This window comes from Mizuhopecten yessoensis, unplaced genomic scaffold (genome assembly GCF_002113885.1).
Source record: "Mizuhopecten yessoensis strain PY_sf001 unplaced genomic scaffold, ASM211388v2 scaffold716343, whole genome shotgun sequence".
Lineage (NCBI taxonomy): Eukaryota > Metazoa > Mollusca > Bivalvia > Pectinida > Pectinidae > Mizuhopecten > Mizuhopecten yessoensis.
In genome coordinates this window covers 878,124-891,574 of record NW_018480069.1, presented here as the reverse complement: position 1 = coordinate 891,574, position 13,451 = coordinate 878,124, and the positions used below count along the sequence as shown (strand labels likewise).

The window sequence follows — 13,451 nt, the reverse complement described above, 5'->3', positions numbered from 1 at the left end:
TAGGCGCGACTATATTTTAGGTCACAACCGAATTCAACTCTCTTTACAAGTTGTAGAACGTCAATTTCAGTCTTGATACGGTTATTTTCAAATCAAATATTCATGTTAAATTAGATAAACAAAAATACATGGAACTACCGGTCACCTATAAGAAAACTGGGAATGCTTGATATGGAATGACTCTAGAGACACACAAATTCGGTCTACAGGGGCTGGTCCCCTACATTACAAAGCATACCACTTAATTGGCACACTGACAATTGTTCAACACTAAGGAGACGAAAGAAATGAGACGTTAAATATTCAGCCCACTTTAATACACCATGTAAAAAGTCCAAGTTATTCAAAGATTGGTTAACTTTAACCAATAGTTTGTAAAACAAGAGGTCCAACTGGCTTGTATAACACTTGATATTCACTGCCGTTGACACTCACATCTCATATTTGTGACCTTTATAACTAAGGTCAAATTAATGTAAACCTGTCCATAAGCTATACTCTAAATGACATTACTCTGTGCCTTATGGATTTCTTTTACAATCTAGGGGTTCCATCTTCTTTACGCATGCAAATTAAAAGTATGTCATTCATACCAGCAAGGTACAGGCCCAATATATGTAACCTCAGCCATTTTGTTATTCATAAGAGGATTATTAAACCTCCTAACACTTTTGACCCATGTGGCCTTCCACATGTGTCTATGGTATGCATTTTAACAAATTTCATTCAAACAACGAATGGTCAAATATAATTACCAAGCGACTCTTGGTTAATTCTGAACCATGTTTTAAGAATTGAACGACATTTTTCAATGTTCATGCCGATATGAACGCAAAACGGTTACATACATATTTACCATGAAACCCTTAAGTTCATACGAGCATTGTATTTAAAAAATGCTGTGCAATCATTATTAAATGTTAAAATCAAAGATGGCCGCAAAGCAGCCATCTTATCTGTTCGATCAGTTTCAAATTACATATATATGCACAAATACGGACCACGGAAGACGAACTAAGACGGCCATCTGTCATCTGGCACTTTTGATCCCTGTGACCTTGAAACAAGAGATCCCAAAGGGAAGTTGGCGCCCACCATCGTACCTTCCTCAGTTCTATGTAAGTTTGATCTGTGCTCGTCTTTTCTCTTATCTGTTTGATCAGTAAGCCTGTCAGCCATCTTTTCATGAAAAAAACCTTGAAATTGCTTACAATGATGTATTTTGCGCACCCCCAACTCTGGGCATTAAATTTCTCAAAAACAATGCGCAAATTATACGGGGTTTTACGGTAAAAGAAAGACTCCTCCGGTACATTCTGAGAAATAGCAATAACAAACTTAAACTGGTACAAGATGGCCTCCTGTCCGCATTTTGGTTTTCAGATCTGTCCAAAAATTTGATATTCATAACTAAGAACCAAGAGGAATCTTCATGTGAAATTTGAGAAAGACTCCTACTGTATATTTTGAGAAATGACGCTAACAAAATTCTGTTCTCAAATTAAGGATTGCTGGCTCTCTACCATCTTGGTTTTGTGATCAGTCCCAAAAAAATAGGCATAACTAGGGACCATGGGAACCTTCAGGTAAAATTTGATAAAGATCCCTCCAGTCCTTTCTGATAAATAGCGCTAACATACTTTAACTCTCAAATATAAAGATTGCTGGCTGTCGGCCATCTTGGTTTTGTGATCAGTCCCAAAAAACGATATGCATAAATAACTAAGGACCATGGGGAACCTTCATGTGAAATTTGAAAAAAGAAATCCCTCCAGTACTTTATGATAACAAGAGGCCCAGAGGGCCGGTAACGCTCACCTGTTTCTTTTGTTACACGAAACTGACATTAACTTCAGACCAAATTTGGTAACTAGAACACAAGACATTTAAACATCTCTTAAACGCTTAAGATATTGTTGTTTGAAATTTGAAAAAGTAATTTTAAAGCTTTTAACCCACGTTGACCTTCGACTCCGGCTAGCACTTAAAGTTGACATTTGACCTCATTACTGTAATTTAGAAAAATAAATGCACTGCTGGTCTTCATAACATACCCAAGTATCATGACTCTAGACCAAATGCTTCTTAGGATATCGTTGTTTGAAGTTTTTAACATTTTTGACTCATGTGACCTTGAAAGTACATGTAGGTCATGGTCATTTTACAGAGAAAACTTGATAGCACCCTATCCCTGGTACCTACTGGCCAATTAGCATGACCCTGGGCCTTATGGAACTTGATAAGAAGATTGTTAAAGCTTTTAACCCATGTTGACATTTGACCCCCAACTAGCACTTAAAGTTGTCCTTTAACCTCATCACTGTGAATTAGAAAAATATTCGCACTGCTGGTCTACATATAACATACCCCAGTATCATGACTCTAGTCCAAATAGTTCTTTGGATATTGTTGTTTGAAGTTTTTAACATATTTGACCCCTGTAACCTTGAAACTAGGTCAAGGTCATTTTACTGAGGAAACTTTAAAGCACTCCATCCCAGGTACACCTACTGGTAAAATATCATGACCCTTGGCCTTATGGAACTTGAGAAGAAGATTGTTAAAGCTTTTAACCTATGTTGACATTTGACCACTGACTAGCACTTAAAGTTGACCTTTGACCTCATTACTGTTATGTAGAAAAAGATTGACACTGCTCATCTACATAACATACCCAAGTATCATGACTCTAGTCCAAATGGTTCTTAAGATATCGTTGTTTGAAGTTTTTAACCTATTTGATACCTGTGACCTTGAAAGTAGGTCAAGGTCATTTTAATGAGGAAACTTTATAGCACTCTATCCCAGGTACCTACTGGCCAAATATTATGACCCTGGGCCTTATGGAACTTGAGAAGAAGATTGTTAAAGCTTTTAACCCATGTTGACATTTGACCCCCAACTAGCACTTAAAGTTGATCTTTGACCTCATAACTGTGAATAAGAAAAAGATTCGCACTGCTGGTCTACATAACACACTCAAGTATCATGACTCTAGTCCAAATGGTTCTTAGGATATTGTTGTTTGAGATTTTGAACGTATTTGACCCCTGTGACCTTGAAAGTAGGTCAAGGTCATTTTAATGAGGAAAAATTTTAAGCACTCCATCCCAGGTACCTACTAGGACCCTAGGTCCTCCAGTTCTTCAGAAGAATTTGTTTAAAAGAAAAAGTTGAAGGACAGACGACGGACTACGGACGCCGGGTGAAGGACCCTGCAGTACGGCATAAGCTCACCTGGCCCGAAGGGCCAGGTGAGCTAAACAGGGCTAACAAGAATTGTTTAAGGTGGATAGACCACAGACGCAGGGTGATTTGAATAAATGGTAGGCTAAAAAGGTCACGATTATTTTCATTTACAAACTTTGTTGGGCTCAATCTCAGGAAGCTACTTGTTACGATTCTGTGCCTTTCAGTTATTCAAATTGAGTCATTTGCAGTTTTTGCCAAATTTGACCTATTGGACATTGAAGCAGGTCAAGGTCATTTTCATTCAGCCTTTGTTTGGCTCCATCCCAGGAAGCTACCAGCCAAATATTATGTTTCCATAACTTTCGGTTCTTCAGAAGAAGTTGCTTAAAGTGTTTGACCCCTGTGACCTTGACAGTAGGTTGAGGTAAATACAAAACAAACAAATGTTTTATTATATGTGTCATGATTAGAGCTTATTACTGAACCAATGCCATATCAAACCAACCCAATGGTATTACAGGGTAAGCAATAAGACATGAAAAAGAGAAGAAAACAAAATAATTTCTTTAATATGCAATTTAATCAGAACCAGATAAAACAAATATCTGTTTTCATTTTAAACCAGCACTCTTACATTAATATCTCTCAAAACATTCACATATAAAACCACTCACATTCATGATAATTGCACAATATAAACTAATCGTGTATCATATCTGTGATACATAAGCACAATGGTCTTTGTTCCTTAAAAATCAACAGCTAAAATGAGCAATGGACCCTACAATCTTATTGCAGAATATAATCAGCCAGGTAAGACAGGTAAGAGGCCTTTACCAGTAAAATCTGTATAACAGCTGAGACGGGCTTATTACCAAGCATGGGCTTATCACTGATACATTAACTACACATATGTTAACTGTTTTTCTCTACTAATATGTAAACTGAACTTTACTATACATATGTAAACTGAACTTCACTACAAATATGTGAACTGAACTTCATTACACATATGTGAACTGAACTTCACTACACATATGTGAACTGAACTTCACTACACATATGTAAACTGAACTTTACTACACATATGTTAACTGTTTTTCTCTACTCATATGTAAACTGGAGTTTACTACACATATGTAAACTGAACTTCACTACACATATGTGAACTGAACTTCACTACACATATGTAAACTGAACTTCACTGGATATGTAAACTTAACTTCACTACACATATGTAAACTTAACTTCACTACACATATGTAAACTGAACTTCACTACACATATGTTAAAGGGGCTGGTCGGGGAAAAAATGTCATATTTGCTAAAATGGCATACACATGTTTAAAATACCTTCTTATGAAATATACTGATTCAAATTTTGCTGAAATTCACTCCCTAAGAGTAAAAATTATAATTATATTAAAGAAATCCTAAATTGTCACCTGACAGTCTAAAACTCTCAATTGACCCAGATCAGTGATGTAATTTTACCGCACGCGGGTCATCATCAAGGCCAAATGTAAACATCGCGGCGAAAGAAAAAGATTCATGCAAAAGTCATGACAGGCACGAGGTATCAATACCGCTATATATAACAACAACATATAGGAAGGAATACTACACTTGCATCATACATGACCTTTGAAAACAATTATTTACGTATAGTATTGCTGTCTTGTCCGCTAGTTGAGTCCGACATGGCACTGCGTGCTATTGTTGTTATCTTCACTGCCTCACTTTCGAAACAACCTGGTGACTTATATAAATAAATCGTCGCTATATTTACGCGGGGCTTCCACGAGATTTCAGTGGTCAAAACTGGACATTGCAAGCAGAACTCGACCATCATATTGCCGTGGTATAACTTTTGGAGGGCCAGAGAACGCATTTAGACCAATTTATTTTGATTTGTTTTCCCCGACCAGCCCCTTTAACTGTTTTTCTCTACACATACGTAAACTGAACTTCATTACACATATGTAAACTGAACTTCAGTACACATATGTAAACTGAACTTCACTACACATATGTAAACTGAACTTTACTACACATATGTAAACTGAACTTCACTACAATTATGTGAACTGAACTTCACTACACATATGTGAACTGAACTTTACTACACATATGTGAACTGAACTTCACTACACATATGTGAACTGAACTTCACTACACATATGTGAACTGAACTTCACTACACAAATGTAAACTGAACTTCACTACACATATGTAAACTGAACTTTACTACACATATGTAAACCTAAACCCAGCAGTCCTAGTCACATGACCATATACAGGGCTGAAATGGTTAGCATGTTCCTAGTCACATGACCATATACAGGGCGGAAATGGTTAGCATGTTCCTAGTCACACGACCATATACAGGGCTGAAATGGTAGCATGTTCCTAGTCACATGACCATATCCAGGGCTGAAATGGTTAGCATGTTCCTATTCACATGACCATATACAGGGCTGAAATGGTTAGCATGTTCCTATCAATTGTTTTCTCTACGTGTGCTTAACAATGAACAGACTTATCATGTAATTACACTCAATATATACTGGTGTAATTACATTTGATATATACTGGTGTAATTATTCTTTTACCTTTTAGTGTAACCGCACTCTTTATCTAGTGTAACTAATCTTTATTAAAAGTTTTTATGTATAATGAGTATTTTACATTTCTTATCACATCACATAACGACGGATTTCTGACAAATTGGTGTACCTTCTTTTACCACACCAGAAGTGATATAATCAATGCTTTTTAGAAAACAGAGTTCAGATAGCCTTATCTATAGGAATATGTCTATTTAGAGTTCTAACTATTAAGATTATGAAGTGTTATATATCCTGGTAATATGTCAGAATAACCAACTTTGTGTTAATTAAGAAAGGAGGTTCTTGTTAACTTGGATACAAGATTACTGGGTCGTAAAAGAATAATTGTACATTTTAACAGTCACGTGCATTAAATAATTTTATATAATAGACTCTTGACATTTCTCTAACATCAATGCTAAACTAATGAAAAACTGAGTGTCCACCGTAACAGATTTGGGAAAAGGCATTTTAAAATAGCTCGTGATGGCTTGTCCTCATTACAATGTATACGCTTTGATTTACACTGGGAAATGTTCATAGAAAGAAAAATGATTTTACAACAAAGGCAAGAATGTTATATAAACTGAATTATTTTAACACATGGGGGAGATTTACATGATTTAGTTTCTGTAAAATGAATGAACTGTGCCCCCCCCCCCCCCCCCCCCCCCCCAAAAAAAAGATATGATTACAGTCTATGAAGAAGATACCAGATTAACCCAAAGATTATAATATCACTAAATGACATAAGTTCATTCACCCCTGAAATTTCTTAATGAAATATTCCATCATTTGAATTGGAAGAGTTCAAATGTATCTTCAGGGGTGAATGAGTTTAAGTGTATGGAGAAAATACTTTTTTGATCTCTCGCTCTTTTTAAAGATGAAAGAGTTGTCTCCCCTGTTAAATTTAACCTACTGAGATAACAATATAAGGTGGAAGGATTAGCAAATAGTGTCTTCAATTTAATAATATTACCAGTTATCACAAGTGCTTGATAATATACTTACTGTAAAACTGTAAAGTACAAAGACAGGTGTTTGGTTTCCATTAGCTGAAGCATACATACTCGACACATAGGTATACTAGTACAGTTAGATATATTGGCACAGCCTATAGCAAACAGTACAGATAATGATCAAGTACATGCTGATCTTGATAAATAAACTGGATAGATTTTATGAGTAAATTACTGTAAGAGTTTGTTCCAGGTTAAGTATAACAAGAGGGATAAGGAGCAATTCAATCAAAAACAGGTGATGGGGTAACTTTAGTTTTTTCAAATTTGCTTAATTTGATATTCAACAGGATCTACTATTAAGAATATGTTTCTGTTAATCATTAAATCCATGAATACATGTATTCCTAATAGAGAATATGTTTCTAATTCTTTACTCGGACAAATTATAATCAATAAGGTGTCCAAATTCAGACTTTCCGAAACTTTCGAAATTACTAAAATATATACCCAGATGCACACACTTCTTTGCAACAGTCAATATTCTGTAAGTTTTGCTATCCTTTGCATGCATATACATGTAACTGAGTACGGAGGAATTATGATCTGGTAGTATTGTTCAATTTCTATTACCGTTAAGTGTTATAAATACCTGTATCTAGAAATGTAATTCTATTTTCTATAGTCCATAAATCAGGAAATGTAATTCTATTTTCTATAGTCCATAAATCAGGAAATGTAATGCTATTTTCTATAGTCCATAAATCATTTGCAGTGATAGTGTTTTGATAAACATGTACATGAAGTATTTTTTTTACTTGCTAATAAGAATTATTTTTTTCTTCTAAATAATGCATATCTTTTGATTCCTTCCTAAAATGAAAGCCACAAGTGTAACCGTCACTATAAGAAACAACACAGACAGGAGGGTCAGTGTGATGTCTAAATCTTACACATACATTTATCATAACATCTGTTCTACAGTCCAACTTCAATACAGTCTGTAGCATTGAGGTTTACTTCAATTATTTTTTTGCTATATTAATTTTGAAAAATTATGAAATGAATGAACTATTGATCCCAAAAGGTGTGTTGGTTAAGACTGTCTCCTATTGACTGTGAAGCAATACTGTGACAGTTTGACTGAACAAAATTTGATCATTATACATCTAGTACTTCATGTTTAATTACTTACACCATTTTTCAAGATAATTTACCCTTTAACAATTCCTTACATCGAAGGCCTGTGGTACCTTACTTACTTCTCTACTTTACTCAAACTTAGCAAACAGTGTGACGAAAAGATTTATAATATAACCATCCGGGCCCAGTTGTTCCAGAGGTTAATGAGCTTAATCACAGATTAACAACATTTGTCAACCTCTTATAATCAGGTCAGTATACAAGGTAAAAAAGAATTTGCAAGAAACTTAACTCTACTTCAATATTTACTACCGGGGAATCTGGACAATTTTAACTCATTTAATGGTTGTGCTCGAAAGATACACAAAAATAAAATATGTGCTAATCACTGATTAAGCTAATCACCTTCTGAACAACTAGGCCCAGACTTTCTAATCAGTACAGATTTAATTCACTTTCCTTACATTTGCTTTTAAATATTATTATCACAATAAATAGCATAAATGGTGATCATGATCAGGGAGCACTAATTAGTTTAATCTCATGTTGGGTTGATAATTTACTATTATATGTATTGATCTACTATTCACATAAAATGTCTTTTGCCATCGGCTGGTACAACACCCAAGATACAAATGTTTGACATACAAACCTGCTGTGATAAATTCACAGCAAACTTTTTTATTAAGGAACATGATTTATGGCCAGATGAATTATCTCCCTTATTTTTGTTTATATTTTCCACAACATTTAATGCAGCACAGTCAATCCAATGAGCATTTTTTTTTAAAAAGCACAATTTGAAAATCACAGACAATCACCAACTCCATGTTCAGCAAAATAACAACTTGCCTTAAAAGAATTACTCTTCCAAACTTATAATTAAGAGGATTATGAATGTTAAAGAACAAAACTAATCGAAGATTTCTGACCAAAACATTTCAGGCTCGTCGCCTGAAATAACATTAAGCATTAAGTACACTATTAAATCAGCAATCCAGTGTGGCATGTCTTCCTTGTATAAAAATAATCTGCCGATACACTGGCACATCACTCGCCGTCACAACATAAGTCATAGTCATGTTACGTCTTGGTCTCTGTCTTTTTCATGCTTTACGGAATCTTTCTGTTGGTTATCTTCCTCCTCTGTCGGCTTGGATTTTCTGTGCTGTGATTGGCCACTTTTTTTCTTTTCTGGTTTGTTACTTTCACTTTTGTCTGATTGGCTATGGCTGGGTTTACTTTGCTGTGGTTGGCTACTAGGTTCTGGCTGTTCAACGGGTTCCTCTGTGATTTTCTCAACAGATGACAATATTTGTGAGAACTGCCGGAGACTCTCTACTCCCTGTAACAATTGCCTATGAGAAACAAAAAGAGCACCATTAAAACAAGCCAGCGAAATGAAGTCAATATTGTTTGATTTTTAATTTAAAATGTATAATTTTTCACAATATGCATACATATTTCCCTGACAATATTGAAAATAAAATCTTAAAAATAATACTACACCTGTGTACTTTCAACAAGTGCTGATTGTAATGGGGGGCATTACAAAAGTCCTTAAACAACCCCCGCAGTCGCAGATAATGCGCAAGGCAGCCATATTGTCAAATCAGAAAACAGAAGTTGCAGTCGTGTTTGCAGTACCATTATACACCTTCAAACTAAATTTTGACCAAAATTGGATAAAGATGTTCATTGCTTGGGCCTGTGATTTCTGAGTTATCTCCCTTAAAACTTTCATATATTTAATATTTGGTGAAAATCAGCACCATATGAGTGTTAATTGAAGCTATACTGTACTTGTATCCACTACAACTCACCTGATGTTTTGTTCGGCGGCTAAAGCTAATGTTTGAATACAACTTTCCTGATATTTTTTGGAGGATGAAGCTTATTTTTAATACAACTTACCTGATGTTTTGTTCGGCACCTGAGGCTGCTGTAGATAACTGCTTGGAAACATGAGTGGTCCTCTGTCTAATTTCTGCCAGTCCCCGATCTCCTGATGTTAGTACCTCATTCTCTGTCCGCATATTGGTTAACCGACCCTACAAAACAACAATAGTGTAACGCTATTCTTATTATTGTGTTTACCGCCGGTATAACAATGTATAATCAATTGGTATTGGCTTTTACAGCACTCTAACACATTTGAGCAACTGGTATATGTACAACACATAAAGTAGACACATTTGTTACATTTTTGCCGATGAAATATCAGATTCTATTAACTTTATAAAACAGATATCTTTCACACTGTGACAAATATCAAAAGTGATATTTTCAGTGTGAAAATATCACCTTTTGGTATTGACCAATCATAACGGTATCTTCTATTTGCTGTATTCAAAGACAACAATCTTTTGTTCAGATTCAAAGGATGCGACGGTAGAATAAGTAGTTTTGGTAAATGTTTGGTACACATACTTAACTATTTACATAAATATACAATTAATAACATTTCTATAAGAAACCATAACAAAAAATAACAGAAAACGTCGGGACTGTGTTGAGAATCCCATTCACAATGACACGCAGCCTTGTTGTCAAGCATGACGTCATTAGAATTTGGCGCTAATTATTACGCTTCTGATTCCCGCCCTTTTTAATGCATTACATTTTTCATGTTTTATGCTTTAAAAATGTAGTATATAGAAAATTGAATGGTGTCTTCGGTAATAACAAATATATGTCACTCCTGTGGCTAATATTTTGATACTTTTCACTCGTGCTGCAGCCACACTCTTGAAATATAATTGTTATTACTAAAGACACTATTAAATATCCTCTATTAACATTTTATTAAATATAGCAATAATTATACATTTTTGGTTTTAAACATTTTTTATTAAATCAATCCAATTTAATGGGAATAGGGCAACAGGCACATCCTATACAAGCCCTCGCCCTGAATAATTAATCATCTGATTACAATCTGGGCCAAGTTGTTCAAAAGGTGATTAGCTTAATCAGTGATTTGCGCAAATTTTAATTTTTGAGTAACTTTAAAAGACAACCATTGAATTAGTTATAACTTTCCAGATATCAAATGTTTAGTAAAGTGAGTTTACATGCAAAATTGTTTGATTTTACCTTGAATATTGACGAAATTATTTAAGGTTGAAAAATGTTGTTAAACGGTGGTTAAGCTTACCACCTTTTGAACAGCTGGGCCCTGGTTCCTCCATTGGGGAAGTTCACAGAGACATAATTACAGGTATATTTCAAGTTTCATAACAATATCTTCAACACATATATATTTAAAATTACTGTTACTTTACTTAAATGTTGCATTTATTTGATCTTTGACCTAGAAGTGACATCATGGTCACCCCTATTAGTCAATTGTGGGAACGAAAATGTCAATTTTGAATTGGTTGTTACCCCATTTACAGAAAAATCACTGCTCAACACCGATTCTTATCACCAACTTGAAGAACATTTTTCAAGAAATCAGGTCATTTTTTTTAAAATTATATAATTTTATACATTTTTGAATTTTGTAATTAAAAGAATATGAAACATATATTCAAGCCAATCACTAAATCTTGGGCTAATGGTATTTTCAGAACTTATTTATGTATTCCATTGATTGTGAGATGTTTTAATATATATTGTATGGACTATGGTTTTACCTGTAATGTTTTCACCTCTGTTTGGAGTCGTGTCACAGTATTCTCCGCTTTCACAGCTCTTTGCTGGAAGTACAAATTACCATAAATAAATATTGTTTACTTGTTACTATCAAAACATATGGTATAATATTAGCCTGGTAATGCAGCCATCCATTTATCATGACATCCTACAGTTCAACCCTCATTTAGAAGAACATTCCTTCATTTGCCTTTACTATCCAGACATTTTATTAGCTGGAGACAATGGCACCAGGATTAAGAAGGCTCTAGTTCTACTGTAATTTTATTTGGACCTCATATTAGTCAAATCACAAAAAAATACAATCAAATGATATGTATAAAGCACATTACCCTTCACCTACTCATGTTAAAATCTAACAATGTTTAACTTATCTCACATGTCCCTACTGCACCTGTTAGCCTTACCCTTCACCTACTCATGTTAAAGTCTAACAATGTTTAACTTATCTCACATGTCCCTACCGTAGTTGTGATAAGGTTAGCCTCCACCTGTTGAACTATTCTCTCCAGTGCTGCCGTATCTTCTGCCTCTTTTTTCTGTAAAATCTCCATGTCTTTCTTCATCTTATGGCACCTCTGGGTCTCCAGCACAGCTTCCTGCCGTGCCTCAGCCAACTGCTGGCGTAGCAAATTATTTTCTTCTCGATACTGACGATACAAATTTTAATACATTATGTAAATATTTTTTATTCTGCAGGTATTCAAGCTCAAAGTGCAAGTAAAGAACCACTAACATACCATACAAACATTGATAAAATAGTCCTTGCCAAGACATCCACTTACAAAGAGAGGACACACCTCATCAGCTGATGAATTGCAGGTGTAATTTCCATTATGTGATTGGAAGTCTCAAAAAAGACTGATATATATATTCGTATACTGTACTACAGTGGTTTTTAACTTGGAACAGTCAGCATTAATATATAAAGTTATTTTTTTTCCAAAAACTAACACAAGTCAACTGTAGACCTGCAGAAATGACGGTTACATGCAATCATTAACTTTTTTCAATGTATCACAAATACATCTGTAAATATAACGTACATGTGCAATGGATTATGTTCTCATTGAAACTCGAAGTAATGATAATTGTAATGATTTCTTTGAATATTTTCTTGAAATTTCCATTTCTTTATCATTACATTTATTTTACATTTCTTGTTTCTTCCTTTTCAAATTTTAAAGAAAATTACATTTTCAAAACATGTTTTCTACAATCAATTTGTTCTTGGGCGTCACTTTATTGTATTTAAATATAATAATACTTGAAAATCATGTAATGAGAAGAACTGGGCAGCTGAATTTTACTTAATTAAACTACTTTAAACAATTCCAGATTGATCAGTCTACAACATTGTACTATAAGTACCTTGGTAATAGAAACTTCCCCTATCACGAGGGTACACCATAGAACTCTCCAACCTGAGAGGAAATGTTTAGCTATCTCACCAGAGGCTCTGCTGAGGATTATATACAACTAAATAATCATCCCAAAATAGGGGATGATTTTTTTTCTCTCGTCATTCCAATTAATGCTGAAAATTATAGTTTTCAGCAATTTTAATTGTTATCATCCGACTGCTGCTGTGACTTCCATAGTAATGGCTTTTTTTTTCATGTCATATCTTATCATACCCTAGGAATAGACAGAAGATATCATACCCTAGGAATAGACAGAAGATATCATACTCCAGGGGGTGACAGAAGATATCATACCCTAGGGGGTGACAGAAGATATCATACTCTAGGGGGTGACAGAAGATATCATACTCCAGGGGGTGACAGAAGATATCATACCCTATGAATAGACAGAAGATATCATACTCAAGGGGGTGACAGAAGATATCATACTCTAGGGGGTGACAGAAGATATCATACTCCAGGGG

General features: G+C 34.7%; 1 protein-coding gene across 1 annotated transcript in view; it reads right to left on the bottom strand.

The window, feature by feature from the left end:
- Positions 1-6,465: 6,465 nt before the first annotated feature.
- Positions 6,466-13,451, bottom strand: part of LOC110443387 (serologically defined colon cancer antigen 3 homolog) — a 15,638-nt gene continuing 8,652 nt past the window's right edge. The window contains exons 3-6 of the mRNA XM_021487572.1: positions 12,028-12,213; positions 11,545-11,607; positions 9,821-9,957; positions 6,466-9,264 (exon numbers count right to left, since the gene is read on the bottom strand). Coding sequence (XP_021343247.1) covers positions 8,985-9,264; positions 9,821-9,957; positions 11,545-11,607; positions 12,028-12,213 — 666 coding nt within the window. The 3' untranslated portion in view covers positions 6,466-8,984. The remainder of the gene's footprint in view (positions 9,265-9,820; positions 9,958-11,544; positions 11,608-12,027; positions 12,214-13,451) is intronic.